This window comes from Sceloporus undulatus, chromosome 8 (genome assembly GCF_019175285.1).
Source record: "Sceloporus undulatus isolate JIND9_A2432 ecotype Alabama chromosome 8, SceUnd_v1.1, whole genome shotgun sequence".
In the NCBI taxonomy this organism is placed as follows: Eukaryota; Metazoa; Chordata; class Lepidosauria; order Squamata; family Phrynosomatidae; genus Sceloporus; species Sceloporus undulatus.
Genome location: NC_056529.1, coordinates 16,226,168 through 16,253,317, shown reverse-complemented (window position 1 = coordinate 16,253,317; position 27,150 = coordinate 16,226,168). Strand labels below are relative to the sequence as shown.

Genomic DNA, 27,150 nt, shown 5'->3' with positions numbered 1-27,150 from the left:
ACATTTTTCTCATGTAATTCCAAAGTACACAATAGGCTGATCTCTAAAACACAGGCTGCTTTGCCAAAGCTGCGCCGGGTGTTTTATAACTTTCACCACTGTGTGTGCCACTCAGCAGCTACTACTATCTAAGGCTTCCTTCCAGACCTCATCCCTCTGAACCTTTGATGAGGTTTCTTTTTTAAAAACAAAAAAAGGCGGTATATGGTAACAGTCTGTTTTTGCAGATCGCATGGATGGGACTCTTTAAGACAGGTCAACATGATGGGAAACATCAAATAAAGTCGGGGGGGCAGGAGGGGAGAGAGAAGGGGCGATTGCAAGTTATTTAATACTCTGGAGGCACTGTCTTTCTCAGGCTTTCAAGGCACGGTGCTCTTGAAATTCTCTTTCAGGTGTTTAGTTTTAATGAGGCCTGCATTTTGTCTGCTCCTATGTCCCCCTGCCACTCACCCCTCCTATTCCTTTCCCTTCCTCCCTCTGCTCCCATGCCTTCAAAGTACTTAATTTTTTTTGTTTTACAGGCTAAATTATGTCTACTGGCTCCGGCTCCTAAGTAAATTGGTCGCTGTTAAAAGAAAAGACCAAAAAACAGTGTAACAAGATGCTTTCTTCCATTCTCCCTAGTTGTCTTCCTCCTTCTTGGTTATTTGTTCTGCTAATCGGATTCATTCCCAAAGTTCTACTTTCCTTCTCCTCCATCATCTTTTTCTCCTTCTCCTTCCTTAGAGAGGGACAGAGATACATAGATTACAGCTAAATGGGAGCTGTTTGGAGGTATCTGCTGTCTGGCTGAAAGCCTTTGAAATCACAGGATCTGAAAATCTAAAACTGGGCTGGGAAACTTTGGCTGACATGAGACCAATTTTTGGCCCACCGAACCATCTAGGGTGCTGCACAGACCACAAAAAATGTCACCCTCTCCCATCAGCAGCTCCTTCTGCATTTGAAAAGTGGTGGTTTGGCATTAAAACGGTCATTTTTCAAAAGCAAAAGGAGCTCTGCAAACTGTTACAATGGTGAATTACCACTGCTGGAGGCTTCCAGGAAAGGCAATACAACCATTTTCACTGGGAATCAGGGAACCTGGAGAGGTTGAAGTTGCCAAAGTAAGTAAATATCTAAAAGCCAGGTGGCATTTTGTCCCCAGCTGATATAAAACCAAGTTGTGGCCTAGATCATTTTGGGGGTGTTATGTGTGACCCCTGCTTTACTACTTTTGGCTCACTTTCTCCTCCCAACAATCTTCTTCTCCTCCTGCCCTACCCACAGTATAAGCATTTCAGTGAACTCAGATAGATGTCTATAGTAACTACTGTTTAAAATACCTGTTTCCTTAATGGCAGCAACATGAAATAGAATGGCCTGTTGTGTGGGTTAACCATTGTTATTATAAGCACTTCACCTTGCAGCATGTGTATGGAGGGGGACTGTTTCTCAGTGGTATGGAAATCTGCACAGACCCATCATGCTGAGATGTTGTGTCACATTTGATAGCTGTGACGGCTTTTTGAAAGAACCAGGGACAATTGTGTATCAGGCGTCATGGCTGCCTGAAGGGCTAAATTGGACATGGCACACCTGGTGTATCTTGGCAGAAGCTGATGCCATGCCACAGCAGACTCACAGGAATCCACCCATTGAGCTAAGTGATGCTAGCTGTAAGACTCACGTTAATTTTACTGGCATCTGCTTTCATATATTCGAAGCTGGAACTGGGCCAACTGAGCAGCTGATACTTACCACTGTTTATACAGAGGGCAAATCCCCCGAGATTCTTCAAAATAGTGGTAATGCAGATCTTACATGTTGTACAAATGGTAGTGATGGAAGATGAAGCCTAAGACAATGCTGTCTCCTTTGTAACCATAATAGTAAAGGGGGATAGCAGAAAGCAAGCTAAGTTGCACATTCAAGGCTAAGGCATGCTCACAAACAGCAGCAAACATGGTGATATTACATGCAGACTTGCACAGGGGAAAAAGTGTCTGGAGCATTTAAAGTAAACACAGTTTTGATATAAACCAATGCCTTTGGCTCAGTATGTTTTTAGAGACACGAGGTTTACAAAATTCCACCACAATCAGCATCCCCTCGAAAAAGAATGTAAGATATACATTCTTACTCACTATAGTCTATACATTCCTACACACTACAGCCTATAAGCCTACATACTATAGCCTCCTGGCCAAATGCCATTGACTGCAGCAATTTATGACTATATCCCTTTTGCTTATGTACAAAACTGTGTCACTGGCACACCAGTGAATGCACAAATAAGTTTTTTGGTGCAGCCAGTAGTTTTGCAAATGCAAAGATAGAAAGAAGCAACTGCCAAGCACTAGGCCTTTCTTTTCATCCAAATTATTTTAGGGTATCAGGGAAAGTCAGAAACATTCAGATGATAGCATTTGCTGCCTTGGCTTCCATTCCAGGATAAAGGCGGGTATAAATAAAATAAATAAATAATAATTCAAATTTCTATGTATGGTGGTGAAAGCTGAACAGAGGAGAAAGCTGACAGGGGGAAAATTGACTCGTTTAAGATATGGCGCTGTTGAAGAGTTCTCCAACTACCATGGACGTCTATAGAAAAAACGAATGAGTCCTACAGCAAATCAGAACTGCCCTCTCATTCAAAGCAAAGACTACTAAACTGAGGCTGTGGATGATAACGCTTAGAAAGTGGAAGCAACAGGAAAAGAGAGAGATCTCGCAGTACAGGTGGATTGACTCAATCAAAGAAGCCACAACTTGGAGTTTGCACAACCAGAGTTGGGCAGTTGAAGACTTGGACTCTTGGTAGAGTTTCATTCATTAGGTTGCCCTAAATCAAAATTAGTGTGACAGCAAATAATAACAACAAAGGCTATAGTCTGAATGACAATAATCCTGAAGTTTATTCACGCTCTTCCTGCTCCATCACCACTATATGACTAGCTATGGACCTGCAGTCAACTGACATAAAGATATAAGACAAGTGGAGGCAGAAGTTCAGAATGCAAGAGGAAGAATGCTCCACTATACCTTCCCCACAATATCACTGCATATAGAAAATGAATGTCATGAAGAAAGGTTTGAGACCAGCCTGTCCTACATCAACAGGAATTCCCTGAACCAACAGAGAAGCTTTCCTTCTTGTGAACCATAGTGAAACAGTGGCAATTTTGAAGTCACAACAAATCCCATAACCAAAGAAACTCCCAAAATGTGTTCTTCTAGAAGTCTGTTGTAAATGTAATGCTTCTTATTCCAAGATCAAGTCCCTTCTATAAAATACTTTGTGTTCCAACAATGACACCTCGCAACAATACACTGTTGCTGGACAAATCCAAACTGCAATGTGAAGTGGACAACATCTGGAGAAGTCACGCCATTACCTGGCACCTATAAGTCTGCAGAAACGTAACTGAAACTGTTTGCAACCATGTTTGATTCCCCCCCTTACTATACAGAATATGTTTGTATTTTAATCACAGTTTAGAAAGATTTGGGGGAGGGGACTATGATTCTCAGAATCCTCCAATGAGCATGGCCACAAGGGTATTTTGGGAGACATCATCTAAACATTAATTTTTTCAAACTCTTTTAAGAATGGAAACCTTTTGGGTCTTCCGTTTCTATCAAATTCTCACCTTGTGAGCCATTCCTGGCGCAGCTCTTGACGTTCAACAAGGAGGGGCAAGAGGCAACCGATTTGTTCATTTCTTTGTTCGTCCATCTGCTCTTCTTTTCTGAATTCACAGAGCAGTAGGCTTGTCTTGTGGAGGGGGAGGGAGATAGAAGGGGGGGTGTAAAAGAGAAAACACCATAAACATAATAAAACAAAAATAGGAAACAAAGCATAAAATTAATTAAAAAGCCTCTAAGCAAATAGGGACAGTAAATCAATGGCCCTTTTTATTACAGTTCTACTGCCTGCCGATCAATACAGTAAATGATGGTCAAAAATGGGCACCATCTATTTGGTATTTAATCAAAGAACATGGATTGTAAGTAAAACCTTAAAGCTTCACCGCCCTAAGTAACATGACAGACTGGGCATTACAGCTCTCAGTTTCACCATTATTATTTTTTTTCCTATAAGGGGGGGTTATTATTAGAAATAACAGAAATTATGCATACAACTTGTTTATTTCCACATCCATCTTCTGCAAGGCATTGCAAATCATTTGTTTTTGTTGTTGTTTCATTGGGAAGGGGAGGCTTTTTGTGAGTTGCTTCTGAGACTGGGTGGGCTTGCATGGAGATTATTTTGACATTTTGTACTCTTTCTGTCCCCCAATGGTGTCCTCCCCCAGTGTCACCTGATGTAGCAGGGTTGATGGGAGGGTGGTATGGCCAAAAGTGTGGTGCTCGGTCTTCTCTTTCACCATTGTGAAGGACCACGTTTGAACTCAGGAGTTAAGGTTCCTTACCCTTAGACTGGAAAATGCATTCCTCTTTAGCATATGACTTCAAATTTTAAATGGCGATTATAATCCAACATAATCTGGAAGAACAGTAGCCTCAATACATTTATTAGTGACTTGGATAACAGTATTGGGGGCATATTTATCAAATTTGCAGATGACACCAAACTAGGAGGAGTAGCTAATACTCCAGAGGACGGGATCAACATTCAAAATGACGTGAATAGACTAGAAAACTGGGCCAAAGCTAACAAAATGAAATTTAACACAGAGAAATGTAAAATACTGCACTTAGGGTGGGAAAATGACACCTGGCTGAACAAGAATAAATGTGAAAGGGGTCTAGGAGTCCAAGTAGACCACAAATTGAACATGAGTCAACAGTGCGATGCGGCAGCTAAAATTTCCAATGCAATTTTAGGCTGCATCAATAAAAGTATAGTGTCTAGATCAAGTGAAGTAATAGTGCCACTTTATTCTGCTTTAGTCAGTCCCCACCTGGAATATTGTGTCCAGTTCTGGGCACCACAATTCAGAAAGGATATTGAGATACTGGGGCATGTCTAAAGGAGGGCGACTAAAATGGTGAAGGGTCTTGAAACCATGCCCTATGAGGAAAGACTTAGGGAACTGGGGATGTTTAGCCTGGAAAAGAGAGGGTTAAAAGGTGATATGATAGCCCTGTTTAAATATTTGAAGGGATGCCATATTGAGGAGGGAGCAAGATTGTTTTCTACTGCTCCAAAGACTAGAACGCGGAACAATGGATGCAAACTGCAGGAAAAGAGATTCCAGCTCAACATTAGGAGGAACTTCCTGAGAGTAAGGGCTGTTCGACAGTGGAACACACTCCTTCCTTGGAGTGTAGTGGAGTCTCCTTCCTTAGAGGTCTTTAAACTGAGGCTGGATGACCATCTGTCAGGGATGCTTTGATTGACTGAGAGTTCCTGCATGGCAGGGGGTTGGACTGGATGGCCCTTGTGGTCTCTTCCAACTCTACAATCTTATGATTCCCACAGCTGGTTTAAACAACAACAAACTAAGACTCCTACTTTTATAGATAGCTGGGAGATTCACTGCTGAAACTTTTAACAGAAATACCACCTAAGTTAATAAACATGAAGCATTAAAGAGTTTCTGGTGTTCGTCCCCATTTGAGTAACCTGAGTTAAAAATAAATGTTAGAAGATATGTTCTGACCATAAGAGGTTAAAGAAAAGATATGTTCAGCCCATAAGAGGTTAAGAGTTCAAAACAAAAATCAATCAAAGATGTTATCAAGTGGGGACGCCATTTCCTCAATCAACACTGATTTTAAAAAAAGAAACGAAAAGAAAAGAAACAGTCAAAAATCTGTACACCACTGTCCTAAAAAGATGGAGATCTTCTTTTGAATGCTGTGTGTCCTATCAAGTAAGGTCAACTCTGAGCCCTCCATTCATTTAATGAACTTTAATGACAGATAATTGTCTACAGAGGCCCTGTTTTGCTCAATGCTGAGTGATGTCTTCAAGCTTTCCAAACTGGATTCAACTTTGGTTCAGGGTCTCTCGCTTCCTGCTCAAGACAAGCTTGGGACACAAGGCTGGCAGAATAAACAAACAAGGCCTGCAAATCTTCCTTATCTTCTCCGTCTCTCAGCAGAGAATTTTTGGAGAGTGGTAATGTTTAGGATCTGTTGAAGTTATCTTTCTTCTGCCCCCCTGCGCTGGCAAGAGCACATCCTGAACAGGCCCAAGAAAGAGATAACAAGCCAGGGCTTGGAAGATACTGGGAAGACAGAGGTGGTTTTCTTGGGTTAATTATTGTCATCAATAACACAGTGCCTCCAAGAAGCTCCAGGCGTTTGCAAAGACCATACCTCCACCCTTTCCCTTGGGGACACTTTTTCCACATATGCCTCATTTTACACAAATAGTTCCCATCCCCGGAACTAAACAGGGAAATGTTTTCAGAGTCCCATTTTATTTTGTCAACAAACAAGGGTTTTCGCCAGGAGATCTAATGTACTCATTAGTCTTTCCAAAGAGATTAGCAGGATAAACCTCTGAGCCTTTGCTAAGCTGTTCCCACTTCAAGGTAAGTAGTCTAACAGCTAATAATCTATAGCAAACAAAAGTGAGGTGGGAGAGACAGAACCTGTGCCGGCAAGCACCGAGGTCCTCATAATCCACCCCTAATTATCCAGGTTGTAACAGCAGCAGCAGCAACCACAATAATAACATACATACACACAATAAATGCATACACACATGCACACACATACATGCATGTATTAGTTACACTAATGCCTTACATTTCCTCTGATGAGTTTGGGGCAGAAACCATGGCTCTCTTCTGCCCCACTTTATCATAATAATACTAGGTCAAGATGAAAGAAGGTGACTTTCCAAGATCATTCAGTAAGATTAATGGCTCAGTAGGGACCAGATCTCAGATCTTTGATCCTCTCGGGTCCCATATTGGGAGAAAGGCGGTACGTAAATTAAATGAACAAAGGAAATAAACAATAAATTGACCAGGTACCTCAGTTTAGCTTGTATGCCTCATCCAGGCAAACTATGGCCCCATTCCCACTTACAGATAAATCGGTGTGCGATCCGAATCAATGGATCAATTCAACTTCGGAGTCTGGTTCCCACTACATTTGCTCCAATTGCATTTTCTGGCATCAAAATAACCCACTTGTGATTCGCATTCCACAATGAATCGATTCCAAATTATTCAGTTCCAGCCAGCCAAAGGGCAAATTTGAATCGATTCCAATCCGCTTGTGGTTCACACTTGTACAGAATCGATTTATTGAAAAAGACAAGAAAAAAAATCAATGTCAAAAAGACGTGGGTTAAATGGGTCTAGTGTATTGCCCCCCTCTCGGAATTCCCTTCAGCAATTCGGATTAAGTGGCAACCAGGGTCGTTTGAACCAGTTCGCACCAAATCGTGATCTGGTTTAAAAAGTAGTGGGAATGAAACTTGTGTGTTCCCCATCCCCACATCTACTTAGTGCATATTAAGGTGCTTTGTTGGTAACACCATCATTCAAATCCCTGGTATGTTTTCAGTTATCACCTAGCAATTGTGACACATTATTCTCAACCACTGGGCTATTTTTGTTTATTAGCACGCCATGCTTGATATCAAAGTTTCACTCAACAACTTGTGCAGGAGGGGTTTCATGGGGGGGGGTGTAATGATTTCTTTTCTTTCTTTCTTTTCTCCTCCAATGAAAAATGGCCCTGTGTTTGGAGAAGAAAGCAGAGGGAAGGCGGAGGGGAGGGAAGTGATGAGGAAAAGGGGGAGGTTGTTTATAGAAGCCAGCTGTTCAGACGTTGGCGCCAGCAGCTTCTCATCCTGCTATTTTACGCCTGCGACCCCTCTTCCTCCCCACCCTTCTTAGCCCAGCACAGGTATAACTAAAACCGTTGACTTCAATGCTTGGGAGAGCACTCAACTGATTCTGTAGCATGATTAATTGCCAAAGACATGGCTGACCATATGGAACAGAGAAAGCATCAAGTAATTCATACTTCTGTATATAATCATTTTGGCCCCTGTTGTTTTAATGTACAGGAAAGAGCAAGCCTAGCACAGACCTGGTGTCTTGCCCTTGACAGCCCATTAAGAAATCTCAAAGCACCTAGTTGAAGTTATGCTGTTGGCTTTTCAATAGCAACCCAATAAAACAGGAGCAAAGCTTTTCCAGCGAGTCTTAAATCTTTCACATACAGTACATTAACCGCTGCTGCTAAAAACAACTGGTTTCTTATAATAGGAAATGGGATTTGATTTCTGGCATCTGCATACTTACCAAAAGCCTTTTTCTGACCTTTGTAAGGTTTGCAAAACCATTGCTTTCTCTTACCTTTCCCCACACAATGCCCCCCCCCCCCCAATTCCTCATTTTGTCTTTCCACGATTTCCCAAGTTCTTTGCTGCGGTAGGCCTAATAGACTTGTTTAAGGCTCAGGATACACTACACTTACTAGCTGCAATGCGTTCAGTAGAGGAAGACAGACTCAGGGAAAGCCAAGATGCAAGAGAATATTGTTAAGTGTTTTAGAGCAATCGCAACAAGTTTACAACATCGGCTACCTTTAAATAACCTATAAAACAAACAAAAAGCGGCAGTGGTGGAGAGTGGGAAACTGGAATGAGAAATATGACAAATGTGTTTGCTTTTATTAGAGGAAGAAGACAAATCATTATGTTCCGTTAAAGAAACAAGATAGCCTTATTTATTTTAAAGGTATTCTCCTCTGGAAGTATCCTGAGCTGCCCTTGGATGGAAAATGCTTTACTGATCTGACACTGGGGTCAAACAGAACCCAGCTGTCATCCTTTTGTAGGGGGAAAAGCCAAAGAGACCTGTTTGGTGATATCGCCAAATAAAATAATCATAATAATAATGAAATTACATTTTCTTTTTCTTTTGCGCTTTAATATATTTCTCAGGAAGCTTCCAAGGGCCAGATTTACCTCCCATTAACCCGAACGTAAATTCTTATTCATTTTATTTGGGGTAAGACCAGTGCCAATAACTTTGATAAAATAAGCTTTACTAACTACAAAGTAGGAAAGAGGCTGAGATACAACACGACAAGCAAGACTTCCTGGAACATATATAAGGGCCAGAGGTTAAACATGAAACATTTTTATGAAGAGTGGTTAAATATTTTAAAATCAGTGTATTTTTAATGCACCCTTTTCTGGAAGAATATGATTCCAACAGGAAAATGAGGAAACTGGTAGAAGGGAAAGAAGATATACAACATACGCACCTTACCAAATAAAAGAGTCAAGTTATGAAATAAAAAAAATCTTTTAAAAAATGCTTCAAATATCTTTTTACAGAGAGTTAAACATAAATGGAGAAGGAATACTCTTTCCTTTTCAAGGCTCTTAAAATCAGTGCTTAAAGTTTTATGCCTGCTGCAAGGTTCTCCTGTCAGGATTTGACATATGTTCACAGAAACATTATTGCTGGCACTTTCCATTACTCAAAATATTTACTTAGGAAGGCTGTTGTAGAAGCTTCCTTTTAAAATAAAACGTTCATATTAGTCCTGTTCCCTGTGGAAGTCTTTGGTGGGGAATCCCATCCTCTGGAGGCAGGAATTCCCTATGCCACAAAACAACCCAACCAATATAGTCAGCCAGGCAAATGGCAAAATTCATAAATAGTCTTTTCTTGGAACGCTTCATTGGAAAAGCTGGGCCAAATATTTTGAGGAGGTAGGAAAGAAAAACAGAAACACATTCTATTTAATTCATCAGCTCAGCTTTTTAATAATACAGGTCTGCGAAAGGTGGGGCAGGTTCAGTGTCCCTTATCTGAAATCCTCAGGACCAGAAGTGTTTCATATTTCAAAATTATTTTTGGGAAGGGGGATTTTGGAAACCCCTTACTTGCATATATGAATATAATGAGACATCTTGGAGATGGGATCCAAGTCTAAACACAAAATTCATTTATGTTTCATATACACCTTTTATACGTAGTCTGAAGGTAGTTTTATACCCCATTTTATATAATTTTGTTCATGAAACAAAGTTTGTGTACACAGAACCCATCCGAAAGCAAAGATGTCATTATCTCAGCCACCCATGAAAACAGGTTTAGTGACTGGAGTATTTCGGATTTTGGGATTCCGGATAACAGAGACTTATAGATGAGGCAGAGAGCCTCTCTGACACTGGCAGAGTTTATAGGTCAGCTAGTGTACTTGCACTGGAGCTGAAAATTGGACAATGGTATGAAGGAATTCCCCAGTACAGTGGGCTGTTCCCATACGCAGGGGATTCATTTCAGACCTCCCCGCGTAATGGAAAAATGTGTATGCTCAAGCCCCATTAAAAACAATGGAGCTTGTGCATGTGACACAATGTGGTGCATGCACACCATTGTTTCCTCCCGGCAGATGCTTCAGCATAAGCTGAAAACTGTGTGTGGCACGCCCACGTATGGTACGGGAACACTGTATATCCCTATCAGTGGTCATTTCTGCTGAGGCTGCAGCTATACCCAAGTAATATCCAGATGCGGCTGCATAGCCTGGGGGAAAGTATTGGACAAGCAGCTACTGGCTACTCCTTGAGCACCAGTCCAAGAAGAATTCAGTTGGCATAACCTCACATTCAAGTTTATCAGACAAGGGAAATTGGAAATATAATTCAATGGCAATCTGAACGCAATCATGGGTTTTAACGTTATTGTGTCATAGACTACCACACACAATTTCGGGCAGTGGCAAGCTATTTTCAGGCAAAGGAAAGTCAGTTCGAATGCAATTTGAATTCACATAAATTCGCTGAATTAGTGAATTCATGTGAATGTGTTCTGGCCCCACTTTCTTTTCCAGGGGTAGGCAACCTGCGGCCCGCGGGCCGGATGCGGCCCGGCAAGGCCTTGGGACCGGCCCCAGCCCAGTCCTGCCGCCGATTGCCGCCGGGGCCTTTGGGGGGCAATTGTCTATAGAAGCCTCAGAAACATGCATTTATATTAACATTTTTTTAAAAATCAGCAAATTTTTTCGCATGTCCTCCATTTTTTTAAAAAAAGTGTCTTCCATTTGAAAATTTTGTCCTACATTTGTCCTGGTTTATTTATATATTTAATTTTTTTAAAAAATTTTTTAATTTTTTGGCTTCGGCCCCCCAGTTGTCTGAGGGACAGCAACCCGGCCCCCGGCTCAAAAAGGTTGCCTACCCCTGTTCTTTTCATTCGAAATTAAGAAAAATTCCTCCCGTGTGATAAACTCCATTCTCACATACCTATGGCATATATATGTCTGACCCTGACTTCCACTCCACCAAAAGCAGCTAAGGAAGTAGACTGAAGTCTACAAAATCTCATGCTGCCGACGTCTTTCTTTCAGTTAGTCTCAAAGGTGCTACAAGATCTCTCTACATACAGGCATAACCTCTGTTGTGCAAAGATTAATCACCAAGAGGATTTCAGATAGAAGAGCAAGCAACAAAAGACTTTATAAACATCACTTCCAAGTGGCACATAAATCTGTGGCCACGTTTTGAGGGTTGGGACGAATCTACAAAATGTTCTGGTGCTACCAGCAGACAGGCCAACAAGGTTGATATGAGAGGCAGGTGGAGTGGGGAGCTGCATTATGTAGGATCATCCTCTGTTTTCTGACAATCACACAAAAACATCAACATTTTCTTGGGTTCAAAATAAAAGGCGGGGGGGAGATTAAACATTCACTCACTTTTGGAATGAGTTTTATGCATTCTTTTTTCCTAAGCTGTTATCCAATATGAGTTGACCAGTCCTCATGATCGGTCCGATGGTCCTAGTCATGAAATAGCTGATATTCTCCTTTCTATCCTCCCCATTTTTCAAAACGCCAGCATCACTGGATGCTGACACCAATGGCAGCTCATGGCTTCCATACAGGTGGGAGAGAGAATCCGCTCTGAGTTTTAGTCTCATTCAGCAGATCCAGCCCCTTAAAAACACTGTATTAATATTTAAACAAAAACCCACCATAGGCTCAACGACCCTCTGACATCAGAACTAGTCACTGAAAAAATAACACCAAAAACACTGAAAATAGAATTATAGTTACCAAGCTTCCATTTTCAGAGATCTATAACCTGGGTGCCTCTCCATTTGCAAATAGGTAAAGCAAGATGAATAACATGAAAAAGAGAGATTTTGTTTTGTTTTCGCCCTGATTAATGCAAGGGTTTTTTTTTTTTGGGAGGGGGGGTGGAGGAAAAAATCACCAGAAACTACTATTGCTTCTGGCATGAATCTTCACTGAAGTAGAACTTGCAGTTTTTCTGAGCCGTGTTCTGCTTTGATAAGCATATATTATTGGCTCATCTTCCAGAGATAATAGCTTCTTTTGCCTTCCTCGGTATATTTATACGTTCCATTTACACAGAGGAACAAGTGCAAAAATGAAGCTTTCATATAAATACAGAGGGCATATTCCTCAGCTGGGTTTGCTAAGGATGAGCGAGTGTGTGCTTTAGAAAAACATACTTGAAACGCATCAAGGAATACGATGGTTCTAAAAGAAAAGTCCCATACCCCTCAATTCATATTTATACCGTTCAATGAACAACTTGAAAAGAAGGAGGGGGAAAAGAAAACCAAGAGGGGAAAACATATTATGATGGCCTGGGAACAGAGCTTGGAAAGTTAGCTTTTGGACTACAGTTCTCCAAATCCTCAGCCAGCATGGCCACAGTTTATATCATCTGGTCCTACAAAACACTGGGAAAAGGGGACTGAACATTGGATGGCCTGATGTAGTTGCATAATGTAATGCTAAGCCCTTGCTACTACCCTTCCTAAGGACCAAACTTTGAGCGAGTTTAGCAGTCAGTATCAAACCACAGACGAGATGAACAAGCTCCTGAAAACAGCTTTCCTTTTAGAGGAGCGAAATCTGGGTTGGACCAAGCTGCATTGTTGTAGAAGAGAAACAGATCACAAGGGCTGCATCTGCACTGCATAAATAATGCAGTTTGACACCACATTAACTGCCATGGGTCAATACTTGGAGCCCTGGTGGTGCAGTGGTTAAATGCTGCAGCCACAACATTGTGAGTTCAATCCCAGGGGGCTCCAAGCTGGACGCAGCCTTCCATCCTTTCATAGGTCAGTAAAATGAACACCCAGCTTGTTGGGGACAGTTAACGTATAGATTGTAAACCCCTTGGAGAATGCTTAGTTCACTATGAAGCGGTACAGAAATGTAAATGCTTGCTATTGCTATGTTATGGAATTCTGAGATTTGTAGTTTTGTAATATATTTAGCCATCTCTCTAAGAAATCTCTGGTGCCAAAACAAACTCCAAATCCCAAGAATCCATAGCATGGAGCCATGGCAGTTAAAGCGTTGTCAAACTGCATTATTTCTGCAATGCAGAGGAAGCAAAGGTGGAATTAGCATCGTGTCGGTGTCATAGTTAGTTGATCAATGCCATATATTATAAATAATGCAGCAATGAATTTGAATTCTAATGAACAATTAAAGTCTGAATCCCGTCTTGTGAGTGTGTATCTGTGCACACATAGATGTCCTTATTTTACAACTTTCCAGGATCAAAGGATAAGGGCAAAGAAATTATTTCCAACCTGGAAGGAAGGAAGGAAGGTCTGAGAGTGTGTTCTGATGTTGCTTTTTATGTACGAAGATCCTGAGGCCTATGTTTTAAAGATCCAGGCCATGATCATTTATAACTGGCCAGAGATGTGTCCATTTCACACAGGAGAGACACTTCCAATTTCCTCTCAACTTCTAAGTGAACCAGGCATCATCGAGACTTCACATGGGTTTTAGGATGTAGGTCAACAAGGAAACAACTAACAGTATCAATGGGAGTTTCATTTTATACTAAGAGATCCATGACCAGGTGAAAACACATATGCTCCTGACCCTAACACATACAAGGACAAAGACAGAGTTTCATCTTGTCTCCAGGGGAGAATTTACTACCATTATTTTATTTGATGATTCATGAGCTGTTAAGACGCTAGAAAGGAAGGGAAAGTTTCTTACTGAAAGCCAGCAAGCCTTAGCTATTCCTTCTGTTTTTTTTAAATGTGCAAGAAAGAAAGAAAGAAAGAAAGAAAGAAAGAAAGAAAGAAAGAATATGTAAGGTCACTAAAATATATTCGAGGTCAAGAGATCAACATGACACACAAAAACTTTTCTCCGCTGGCAAATCAATCAACTGGCTTGCAGTCAGACACACTGGACTAACTAACTCTAACCAACGAAAGAATGGACACGAAAATATGCTCTTCTTTGTGGCTTTAAAAACAAAGGGGGGAAAAACATCAGTAAGTTATTTAAGCCTTGCGAACACTCTTCACTCTCATCCTGCCCATATTCCGTTTCGGATACACATTAATGAAAACAAAAGGGGGCCATTGGTATTGTCACCATGCCATGGGGTTAAGCATGCGACCTCAGAGGATGGTGCACTTTCATTGGCAAAAGAGGAGAGGACTCTTGACAATATATACAAGAATTACTGCTGTTGGAGAAAGGGAAGACAATTAAAAACAATCCAGGATGTTTGTCAGACAGCTGTTCAAGTTTCAGCCCCATCTGATCTCTAAAGATGGTGCGTGTTTTAACCCGACAACTTCAACATTTTAAGTGTTTATTAAGGGGGTGTGTGGACAAAACAAAGGAAAGAGGGAGGAGCAGATTGATGGATTTCAGTGGTTTTCTCGTAAAAATATGCTTCCCCATATTACAGGGTATCACCATCTGGGCATCTTCCCCGCCCTTTCAACTTCTGTTAGAGATCAGCTCCTTGGTTTGGGAAAAGATGGAAGAAAGGAACAAAAGACAATGGAAAGAAGGGGTTTTTTTAGTTTGCATAGGTTAGGACTGCAAACAAGAAAGAGGGCTAAGTGAACTAATTTTTTTAAACTACACAGTTCCAAGAATCATAGCATGTTATCATCCAAAAAACAACCACTCCAAAAGAAAAGTTATAAAATATTGCATTTCTTTCCTGGTTTCAGATTAATTCGGCACACATTAGACTGAATCTACAAGCACTGCTATACAAAGTTGTGCATAAACAAAGCATGAAAAAAGAAGACAAGCACTAGCACCAGTAGCGATTTAGCCTAAGATATCATGGTTAAGCTGTCATGACTGCAATTCAACTATGGAGAATGCCACACCTTTTGTGTGTAACTGTAACTTTTAGATGTAAGTGAAGCCATGCCAAATGGTGGTGGAGGAAGACTACATGGCTCAATTGGGTGGCGCCTTATGCTACTCCATCATGCTTCTGTTGGTGATGGGAGGGGAGTGTGTTTTGTTCCACAGTAGCTTAAGATGCTGCAATATTTCAGACAATCAGTAAAATAAATATTTTATTTACTTCCAAGGAAATGGAGTTAATTTTTTTAAAATGCAAATATAACAGAAACTAACTATCTTTTTCCCCTTGGTAGAAGAATTCGTAATAGCTTGCTTTTAAGGGGAAATTTCCCCTCTGGGCCCTACAGAAGTAAGTTGTTGTCTATCCCGTCTTCGCATCTGATGTGATTGTTGCAGTTCATCATCCATCATGGTTGAGCAAAGCAGGCTGCTTGTTCTATTCTTACTGGAGCGGCTGTTCAACCAAAGGATTTGGAGAGATCATTTTAATAGGCATTGAACCTAGCCCTTTGCTTTTGCACATCATGTCCTATCCCACCGATCTATAATTCAGAAAGATGGAGGGTCTGGACATAGATTCCCCTTCCATCTTATCCTGGGGGCTGAAGCAGAGACCATTCATATGGAAAGAAGGTGCCCTATCATTGCTCTTTTCTCTCCATTGATAAAGTATTGCCATATATGTTCTCACAGGGCACAACCCATGATCACATTATCTCCTGAAAACTATACACAAATGGAACAACCATATGCCACGGCAGGTGCTTAGATAGGAAAATGCTGTGAATCCTTGCCCGTTCTTCATTTCAGAGAATTCATATGAGGAATTACTGACAATTTGGATAAACATGGAGGAAGTAAAATCTAGCACACATTGCCCATGGCTTTTCTTTGAGTGTATTTTTGTCCTTTGTAGGTTTGCTGCATAGCAGATAGCTGGGCCTTCACTGTTTTTTCTCTGCTTCACTTCTACATGCATCTCAGGTTATGAATAGCTATATGTACTCATGTAGTGATATATATAGCACAAAAATCACTTTCACAAGCAAGGAAATGGAAGCAATGGTGTCACCTCAGTCAATAAGAACCATGGTCGATACTACCATTAGGAAGAGTAAGACAACCAGCTTCGGCAGCAGATGATGGAGGGCAGCAGATGATATGGGGCAGATGCAAGCACTCTAACCATTTTCCAACTCCAAGTGTAGCTATGTGAACCACATAAGACTATTATCTGTTCTCAAGCAAGGCTTTCGCTCCCAGCAATGAAAAACACTATGCTGTCATTTGGGTTGAAGGAAAGCATCAGCTACTGCCTGACCGTGGGGACCACTACTGAATACCAGGTGTTGTCGGCTATTGGCCCGAACAGACAGGCCAAAATAAAGCTACTTCGGGTCACTTTGGAGGTATGTTGTTTAAATGATGCATGCGTCTAAAGAGGCTGGAAGCCACACCGAAGCCACACTCGGTTTTTGGCACAGCTTCTAGCCTCTTAAGATGCATATGTCATTTAAACAGCATCCCTCCAAAGTGATCTGAAGCAGCTTTATTTTGGCCTGTCTGCTCAGGTCCTATATTTCAGAGGAAGGCAATGGCAAGTCACCTCTGACTATTCCTTGCCTAAGAAAACCTTGTATAATTCATGTGGTCACCATGAATCAAGAGGGGACTTGAAGGCACATAAATACACATGCACTTGCACACACAATCAAAATTTATATTCCCAGTCCAGTTTGCATCTCTACATTGAAGGGGTAAAGTGTCATCATCTTGTTCTTCAGACCCTAAAATATGTTGGAGAGGCCCTGACTGGAGCTGTTCAAGAAGAGAGCAAATTGGTTGATTGTGTCCATACATCCAAGCTTAGCAGAAAAGGCAACTTCACACAGATGGTGTGACACGGACCACAAAGACTGTGCAACACAACCCAAGAATTGTTGCTTCTTTTCCAATCTTTCCCATGGCAGAGCCCCCAAGGAAAATCATATGAACCAAGAAGAAGTTCTTAGAAAACAACAAAAGATACTGGCGGCATTTCTCAAACCCCACCGTTCCTTGCCTGTTTGATCCTCCCACAGCCAGCCGAACCCACTGATACGCCTCCGTAAATGAGAAGCATTCATGGGAAGCTATTGGAAAGCAGAGTTTCCCTTGGGGAGCGAGCACAATAAAAGGAAAGTTTGTATCTGCCACGTGGACCTACAATTGGGCTTAAAAAACGAACAAACCACTGCACTATCTTTTGGCTTTGTGAAAGTGATACTTCCTTCTTCTCTTCTGGAAGGAAGAAAGGAAAGCCGTGTATAAACAGAACAAAGGCAAAGAAGCAACACAAGTGAAGCCACTCATAATAAATATTGCAGTGAAAGTTTTGCTCATCAAACTAAGATTAAAAACATATTCTAATCTCCCGAGCCACCTCGCTTTGATGTATGCTGAAACAGAAAACGTATGTATTTTGTAAGATTTACAGCATCCCCAGTGGGAATTGTCTCACATTTCATTTTTCTTCCTATTCGAGATTAAGAATATATTAGGTGAATTCAACCTCCTGAAGTTTATTGTGTCAGATTGAGATCTCACTCAAAGAACAGGATTGAGGACTTCTTTACACTCAACAACACCAGCAGTATCATCCCCAGAAGTCTCATTCTGAGAAGTCTCAGCCAACTTATAAAGAGTCCTTGAATAATATGGGCAAGTCCCACCAAAGTATTCACCCGCATTCCCCAGTTGAACACAAATGTGAAAAATCATCTGGCACCAGAATGGGAACATCCAAGAGTTTTGTGACACTTTAAAAGCTAACCAGGTTATTTAGGGCATGAACTTTCAGGTCTGAAGCCCACTTCGTCAAATGAATGAGAGCATACATATGATGATAGGTTTGGTGTAGTGCAGAAAAATATATCCCTCAATAAAGTAATTACCCTTCAAGATAGCACAGGATTCTTTTCTTTTTAATGCAACCAACCAACTACAGCTAAAATTCTCAAAATTAGAACGGAATTTAGAAGGGAAATGTCTTCTCAGTCCTAGTTTTGGGGGAAAGTGTGGTGGTTTGAGTGTTGGACTAGGATTCTGGAGACCAGGGTTCGAATCGCAGCTCAGCCATGTAAACCCACTTGGGCAAGGAACACTCTCTCAGCCTCAGAAGAAGGCAACAGCAAATACCCTCTGAAGAAACTGGCCAAGAAAACCCCGTAATAAGTTCACCTTAGGGTCACCTTAAGTCTGCAACTACTTGAAGGCACACAACAACAACAACAACAACAACAACAACAACAAAATCAAGTTAACAGTCATCATCCTCACTACCACCACCATCGGGCAGAACAATGGAAAGTTTAAAACAGCAATTCCATAATAAAGCTTGAAAGGAATCTCTTCTGATGGGAAAAGGGGATGGAGATAGGGGGGTAGGAGAGAAAGAAGGGGTAGGAAGACACTGTAACAGAGGTAATAATTTTTAAAGACGAGACTTATCTCCCTGTATGAACCTGTTAGAGCACTAAGAGCTAAGGCCCTCCTCTGTCTCACTATCTTTTTAGGCTCATTTGGTGAGAACATGAGAAACAGCCTTCTCAGTGTTTGCTCCAGACTTTGGTTTCCCTCCCTTGGAAGACTAGAATGGGTCCTCCTTGGTCTTCTTTTGCCAGCAAGTAAAACATTCTTATTCCAGCAGGCTTTTAGAAGTAGACTGTGATATACTTTTAATGGTGCACTGTGCTGTGTATAGTATGATTCCTCCCATCCATGGAACTGGTACCTGTGCTTTCATTTACCTGCATCTCTCTAGGCATCTGGAGGTGTTACTTCAAAACTCTCTGGATATAACTCATGAAAACCGCTTCAGTGGCATGTGCAAAATCCACCCTCCATGTGCCTGTAGATTCCACCTCCAACCCTTGCCATGATCAGTGCAAATGTCTGAAGGGATACATTGAGTCAAACATGCCAGAATCTACCCGCAAGTGATAATCCTAGAACAGTGATGGCGAACCTATGGCACACGTGCCAGAGGTGGCACTCAGATCCCTCTCTGTGGGCACATGTGCCATCGCCCCAGCACAGAGTTTGCCAGAGTTTGTTATTAGAAAGCCAGAGGGACACGGCACTTTGCAATAAATAAGTGGATTTTGGGTTGCAGTTTGGGCACTCGGCCTCTAAAAGGTTCACTATCAGTGTCCTAGAACAATGGTTCTCAACTTTTGCTCCTCCAGATCTTTTGGACTTCAGCTCTGAGAAGTGCTGGCCAGTGTGGCCATTGGCCAAGGACTGGGGAAGCTGAAACCCAAAATATAGGAATGCACATAATGTTGTAATGTTTGCCATTTTGGGTGGCTTAAAAGAGGACCATCAAAGACTACTAGTCTGGATGGCTATATAACAACAACTCAAACATCCGACTACACTGTCTATTGTACTTAAATTCTCTGTGGTTTTGGGAAAGCCATCTTCTCTCCCCTTTTCTTTTCCTTGACTTATTGGGAAAACAATAGATGCACAGATCACCCTTTTATGAGCCTGAGCGCAACTAATGAAATCTGACTGAAAGTTAAAGGGAAAGGAGGAAGGGGAGGGGAAAAAATCCCAGAAAGAATGTCTCGTATTTGTACAAGAAAAATAGAACTAACCACAAGCCAACGGTTGACTGGCAGACAGCAGTAAAATATTCTTAAACAGAAAGTCATGCTAAAAGCCACAGCCCCATATTGCAAGTGCAGTTAGGTAAAAAGCAAGGGGGGGGGAACCAACCCCAAATATGTCAGCATTTCTGCTTTTTGTCCTCCAAAGTGGAGCTAATTGCCGAAAGTTTCTGAACACTTTATTTCAAGCCTGTCGCATGTAAAATGGTCTGCTTCCCCCTTTCTGTTCAGACAATAAATATGTCCAAGAGGGAGAGATGGTGGGTGGAAAGGTGGGGACAAAAACCTTGCAATTGAGAAATGCGGAAGTGCTCTGATGCTGCTCTATGGGTGGCTCAGACATTCCCCATAATTCCCTGAAGAAAGGGGTGCTGCAATATTTTCCCAGTTCAACCAAAAGCCTTGGGTGGGTGCCATCTTCCTGTAAGTCGAGCCATTTGCCCAAACACTCTTCCTCCTTATTTCCTCTTTCTCAAGAGCGGCAGAAATGGAGAGCTATTAAAACAAAACAAAAAACTATAACTCCTTGCATTTTTAACTGCCACCAGGTTAAGGGAAGTGTTTGGAACTAAAGATAAGTTTTGGGAATGGGGGGAAATTTTGGGAATCTTCTCTGGCTTGGACTAAAATTAAAATCCAAGATGGAGAAGAATTTAGGAATTTGTGAAACTGAAATTAGGAATTTGTGAAACTGGCCTGTCGCTTCAAGTTATCCCAACAAACCCACTACATTTGTTTCCGATTCTGACTTGGAAGAACATTGCAAGCGCCATAATATAGATAGTTCAATTGTATTTTAACAACTATCTTTGCATGTTTTTAATCTATATTGTCTTAGTATTAGTTTCGACAGCTGCTTCGAATCTCAATTCTAGGGAGGGGAAGACATGTGATATAAAAATAAACAACATTTCTCGACTTGCATAGAAACAATAACTGCTGGGTACAGTGGGGAACTAAGCTGTACATCAAGGAGCCAACTTAGCCTCAAGTTGGGGTTATAATGGAATTTCTATGCATTGATTGATTGATTGATTTGGATGAATAAGGCATCTAGAACATAAATTATGTTAAGTCGCCTACATATTGTAAAAAGGTGAAAGAGCATTGCTACAGCATCTAAACCAAGAGTGGGCAAGTGCATGAGAACCACTTACTCCCACTTCTCCCCACAGGACACAATGACTCCCTCCAGCAACCCTAAGTATGTCCATTTCCCTTATCAGTCCTTCCCAAAATGGGGGCAGAAAGTGACATCACATCAATTCCTGTCACCATTTTGAGAGGGACTGCAAGGCAAAAAAAGTATTTGGAGACAGTTCCAGTGCCATAAATTGGTAGGTAACTTGAAGGCACGCTTGTGCATATGCATATACTGCATATATTCAAGTATGACTAGAAATTTTAGTCTAAAAACTCTAGGCAAGCAGATCACATATATATATATATATATGGTTGCTCAGCACATTAGAAATGCATGTTAATCGTAACCCAAAGGGCAATTGGATGGTTCCAGGTTTGTGCCAGCAGCTGGTAAGATCAGTTTCCAGAGGAGACTATTTGGAACAGTTGGTGGCAAATGAGCCATTTTTTTCTTAAGTTCCTCACATCCTTTAACTCTGGAGAAATACTTGCAGGCTGAGTCTCCAGTTACTCCTGAGCTATGTTGTAAATCTGGAACTGATTTGCAGCAATGCCAAGCTTCCTAGCCCTGCGAGCAGCCTTGGTTTCATCTCTAAGGTGTTCTGTTTCCTTAACCAGGTTAATTAACCCAAATAAATCACTCGTGTGATTTTACTCAAATAAATACCAACTTCACTAATGATGAACTGAAAGGTGGTAACTAAAGAAAAAGAAATCCCCACGTGTTCAGACAGCTTAAAAATAACTGTAAGTTGTTGGACTATGAGATCAGGATAGCTAGAATGAGCAGTCATTTTTCGTGATATCCTGTATGCTTTAGCAGTGTTTGGCACTACTTACTGGCTTGGAATCAACACACCAAGAGGGAAATGCATAGCCCTGCTCCCTCTTTCCAATTTCCTCATGTAGAAAGCAACATTTGTTGTCGTCATTTGCTGTCAAGTCAATTTTGACTTATGGCAACCCTATGAATGAGAGATTTCCAAGGATCCTGGTTTTCAGCTGCTCTGGTCTGGACTCAGGGTTTGGCTTCCTTGATCAAATCGATCCACGGTCTTCTTTTTTCCCCCTCTTGCCTTCCACTTTCTAAACCATTGGGTTTTGCAGTGAGCCATCTCATCTCGTCATTTGTCCAAAATACAACAGCCTCAGTTTAGTCATCTTGGCTTCTAGTGAGAGTTAAGGCTTGAATTGCCTTAAGACCCATTCATTTGTCTTTTTAGCACTTCATGGTATCTCTAGACCTCTTCTCCACCATCACATTTCAAATGACAAAAGCATTATGTGTGAAGAAAAATCCTTGTTAACACTATGAATCTTCATGTCAGCAGGAATCCTGGTGTGTGTGTGTGTGTGTGTGTGCATGTGTACCTGTTCTTCTTTGTGGAGATAACCTTTCATGCATACAGAAACCTATTCTCTTCAGACTTGTCATTTTCCACTGATATTGATATAATTCATAATAAGGCAGCATCCAGGTTCCAAATGTGTGTGTGTGTGTGTTGCTTTTAAATTGCTTTTAAAATAAATTTTGTTACAAAGAAAAGAAAGAAAAAATGAAAAAAGGGGGAAGAGGGAACTATATAGGACAGGGACATAGGTTAATAAAAGCCAGCCATATTTCCAAAAACACATTTTCTTGAAGCTGATATCTATAAAAATCACATTCCTGAGCAGTTAAAGTAGTGAGATCGTCTGACCAATGGACAATAGATGGTGAATGTTTGTCTTTTCAACCATGGAGTTCAAGTCTTTTGGCCACACTGCATCCAACCATGTTCACCGTTAGTTAAATTCCACATCATATAGATAAAACTTAAAATAATATGTTTGCCTACAAATGCCAAATATTTTTCTGATACAAAATTGATAAGCTGTAATACATCCAACCATGAAGGGGTAACTACTTGACACTTAATGTGTGCCTTCGAATCATTTGTGATTTATGACAATCCTATCGTTGGGTGTTTCTTCTGAGGCAGAGAGAGTGTGACTTGCCCAAGGCCACCCAGTAGGTTTCCATGGCCAAGTGAGGGGTCAAACCCTGGTATCCCAGGGTCTTAGTCCTACATGAAGGAACATTAACAATCTGTTAGGCAAAACCAACAAGGACCTGGACCAATTACAGAAGAAGGTCATGGAGGAAAGTGTCATGGTAGATTTAATGCTAAGCATTCAGAAAACAAAAATAATGACCACAGAAGAGCTACAAGAATTCATCCTAGACAATGAGAAAATCAAAACAGTCAAAGACTTTCCATACCTTGGATTAAATATACACCAGAACGGAGACGGCAGTCAAGAAATCAGGGTTGGGAAGGGCAGCGATGAAAGACCTAGACAAGATGCTAAAGTGCAAAGATACAACTCTCAACACAAAAATTAGAATAGTCAAAGCCATTGTATTCCCCATCATGATGTACAAATGTGAGCTTGGATGGTGTAGAATGCCAATAGAAACACAGAAACATAGAGTTGAAAGAGACCTCAAGGGGCATCAAGGACCTCAAGAACAGATCAAGGTGGAAATCTCCCTGGAAGCCAGGATGACTTTGGCCACATCATGAGAAGGTATGAATCACTAGAAAAGACAATGATGCTGGGAAAGGTAGAAGGCAGCAGAAAGAGAAGAAAATCACATGCTAGATGGATAGACACCATCAAGGAGGCCATAGGCTTGAGCCTACAGGACCTGAACATTGCAGTTAAGAATAAGGAATCTCGGAGATATCTCATCCACAAGGTTGCCATGAGTTGAGAACAACTTGAGGTCAGTAACACATATAAAGACCAACAACCCACTACACCAGGTTAGTTCTCAATTTCAATCACTCAACACACCACAGGGAAACATAACTGTATTACCTTCCCAACATTTAGTTGAGTAATTTCTTTCTAAACAGGCACAGTTGGGTCCAGTATACCTGAAACTTTTCTTTCCTGAACCAAAGAAATGATTCTGGTTTCTCTTCAAACTCTGTATGTCTTTCTTCGTTTACTATTGTATTCTTTAATGTTAAAGAAGTTATAGCTCTCCACCTTACTAAAAGAAAACAACATCCTAAGCAGCTTGTTATGCACATAAGCCCTCCCTCCCATAATAAGTTAATAAGATAACTGCAATTTGCAATTCAAATTTTAAAGGCAAAGCCTGAGAAACAACAAGGGCAAATAAATATAAGCCACGAAGGAACACAATCAGAGAACCATAAAAAGAGGGAAAGAAAATCTTTGACCATCATCACTGCATGGTCGAGTCAAATTGGGTGTTAATTGCCACCGGATTAACACTCTTTGGATCATAAATAATATAGCCAGTCATCGGGAAATTTTAACACCTCATCTAAGCAAGACTCCAGCTTTGCTTAACAGCACAAACAGTGGGAGACACTGGGAAGAGAAACTCTTTAACATGCTGCATCACTTTGAGAGGACTTGAACCTTTCACAGCATTATGAAGGATGGCTTCATATTTACATTCAAGCACATTTATTTCCAGCTGCCTAACTGCTCTCCCAAGCGTACGCCTTATTCAGAAATGTTTAATACCTTTGCTGCGAAGACAACTGCAGAAATTACCCCACTAGATCTAGATTACATTTAAATCCATTATATTTCCGTGCACCTTAAAAATCAAATTTCTCTCATCTCCTGGGCTAAAATAATGAAGGTTATGGCATTTAGATTAATCTTACCTCCTTAGTTTAGTCTGATCTGGGCCACAAGGGGTGTGATCCACAAATTAAACTAAAGTATTTGCTCATGAACTAGTCTTGACCTGCTATCACCAAGATAGGTCTCAGAGGGAAAAGGGGCCTTTTAAAAAGGTTCTGCATGATGTGAAGCTTCCAGGTGACTGTAGCAGCTTCAGGTTCTAACAGCTGCTGCAACCACCTATAGAGAGGTCCTTTCCAGCTTCTAGCACCACCCACACTATAAATCAAATACAATTTCCTCTTGATTTCAAATATGAAGAGGATGTGGATGAGGAAAGGTTTCCATCTATACACCAAACTGCCAGTGCGTCCTCAACCTAAGTCAACCAAAGATATCCACACTTGGACGAAGCCAAAAAAGAAATTAGATGTGCATCCAAATGGACAGTTTGTTTTAGGCATGGTTTATCCACATGATGCTGCTCTCAGTGAGACATACATTCAGTTCATGTTCAGAAAGAAAAGAAGAGGGGAGAACAGGAAAAGAAGGCTCATATAGTGTTTTTAATTACATTTTTCAAGATTTTCTTGGTTAAAACCTTGTAATTGAATCACAACAGGATTGCCCAGGAAAAGAGCAAAATTTTGTTTCCTTTACTTCCATTTTCAAAGTAACAGGGAGAGAGGAAAAGAGAAAAGTATGCACAGAGACAAAAAAAATGAAGTGTGCGAATGTATAATCCCAATGGAATAAACTGCCTCTTGCTAGACAAGCTGAAAGCTGATTAAAATATTTCTCATCCTTTGGGTATGCAACAGCTTTTGATGATGGAAAGTGTATTAATATTCAGGCGAGCCGCTTGTCAACACTTCAGACAGGTCCCAAGAAAGAATCTGAAATTGACCAGGTTTTCTCACTGTGCCAGAAATCTTTATGAGACACAGAGCAGCACCCTTGCACCGGCAGAAGCAAAGATAACATTTGGACTTGGCTTTTAGACCTTTCTATAAAGAAAGTACCAAAAGGAGAAAGTGGGGGGAGGACCCTTCCATTGCCACTCCTCCTTCTTTTTCCGTCTTTGGGCATGGTGCATTGGTGTACACAAAGGTTTAACGGGCATTATTAAACAATGTTTAAGTGCTGAAAAAGAAAGAAAGAAGCGCATAAAGTCATCTTGATTTTGGCCGACATCAATGATGCTGTTATTGCCTATTCGATTTAAGCTCAGCTCCTCAAGCTGCTTCCAGACACAGAGACTCCAAAGTTAATATCACAGAGAGAAATCTCTAACAATAATTGCTCTGAGAAGGCGAGCCGAGATGGCAAGGTTTGGCCTTCTTTTTGTTTAACCATTTTCTTGACTGCGTCTTTCCTTGGCATGAGGAAGATGAGCAGCCTGTGGGTCGGGTTGATTTCTGGATCAGCCAGTCCTTCGTTCACCCCTTCCTCCAAAATTTCCAAATCATAGGAGACACACAGAAAACATAATGCAGAACTGTGCACCTTTCAGAATGATTCTTGGACTAAACTGCTCCTACAAATAAAGAGGAAAGCACCAACCTAGCTTTGTTACTTTTGCTTTTTTATTTTATTAATTATGCAACTGAGGCAAAACTGATTGTGGGATTTTTTAAAAGTTCAATAATATATTGCCAATACTGAGCATCATTCACAAAGCCACCTATGTGCCCAATTTTTATTCAACTGATGAAACTGAAGGAAACACCTGATTATCATGGCAATGTCCCTGGAAAGTTTTCATGAAATTGCCTTTCCACCAAAGCGTGCTTTACAGCCTTTCTCCTGAGCCTGACATCTATTAATGCGCTCCTTATTTTGACAAGCATCCTCCTATATCTTAATAAGAGCAACTAAATGGAGAGACCTTTCTTTCAATTGCACCGCCTTTACAAGTACAAGTGAGGAAACACAATAGGGCTTTCTCAGTGGCTGCCCCAGGCTCTGTGGCTCTCCGTATGTTTTTGGATCATCCACTTTCCATAATCTCTGGTCAGAGACGGCGACACCATCTGGATAGCATGAGAAATTGGAATCAAACAATAGGCCACATGTTGCCCATCCCTTGTCTGGACTGTTAAGAGAAGAGACAGACATTTATTTAGAGACCAATTACTTCAATACTTGAAGGAACACCTCTGCCTATACTGTATGTACATATATACAGACCTGCTTGGGGCCCTCCTCTATGCCTTATCAGTGGAGGCAATTTGAGTTGGGGGTATAAGAGAGGACCTTCTCCAGTGTCATTCCCGATGGTAAGTGGATGATCCTCCCATACCAGACCATACAGAATCCTTAGGAATATTTCTCACAGAAACTGGATATATATTATATTGTTAAATATAGAAATTTCATTTTATTATGTTTGGAACAGAAGCATATTTTTCAACATGCACAGTAGCACAATAATGACGCATGTGCAAAGTACCCAATCACAATATACTAACGATACAGCAATGCAATCAGCTTTTGTATGCGGAACATGACTGCGTTTTTGTTTTGCTTTTTTTTTTCACTGATGTAGTGTGACTGCGCAACTGTGCGGAACTATAGATCTCTTTCACTGATGTAGTGTGACTGCGCAACTGTGCGGAACTATAGATCT

General features: G+C 41.0%; 1 protein-coding gene across 5 annotated transcripts in view; it reads right to left on the bottom strand.

Annotated features, from left to right (window-relative positions):
* Window positions 1–27,150, bottom strand: part of FTO (FTO alpha-ketoglutarate dependent dioxygenase) — a 246,335-nt gene that overhangs the window by 128,663 nt on the left and 90,522 nt on the right. For 4 of the 5 annotated variants that reach the window (XM_042438437.1, XM_042438439.1, XM_042438441.1 and 1 more), the window contains one exon: window positions 3,636–3,760. The exons of the other annotated variant lie outside the window; for it this stretch is intronic. In XM_042438437.1, the coding sequence (XP_042294371.1) occupies window positions 3,636–3,760 (125 nt within the window). The remainder of the gene's footprint in view (window positions 1–3,635; window positions 3,761–27,150) is intronic. 5 annotated transcript variants of the gene reach the window in all.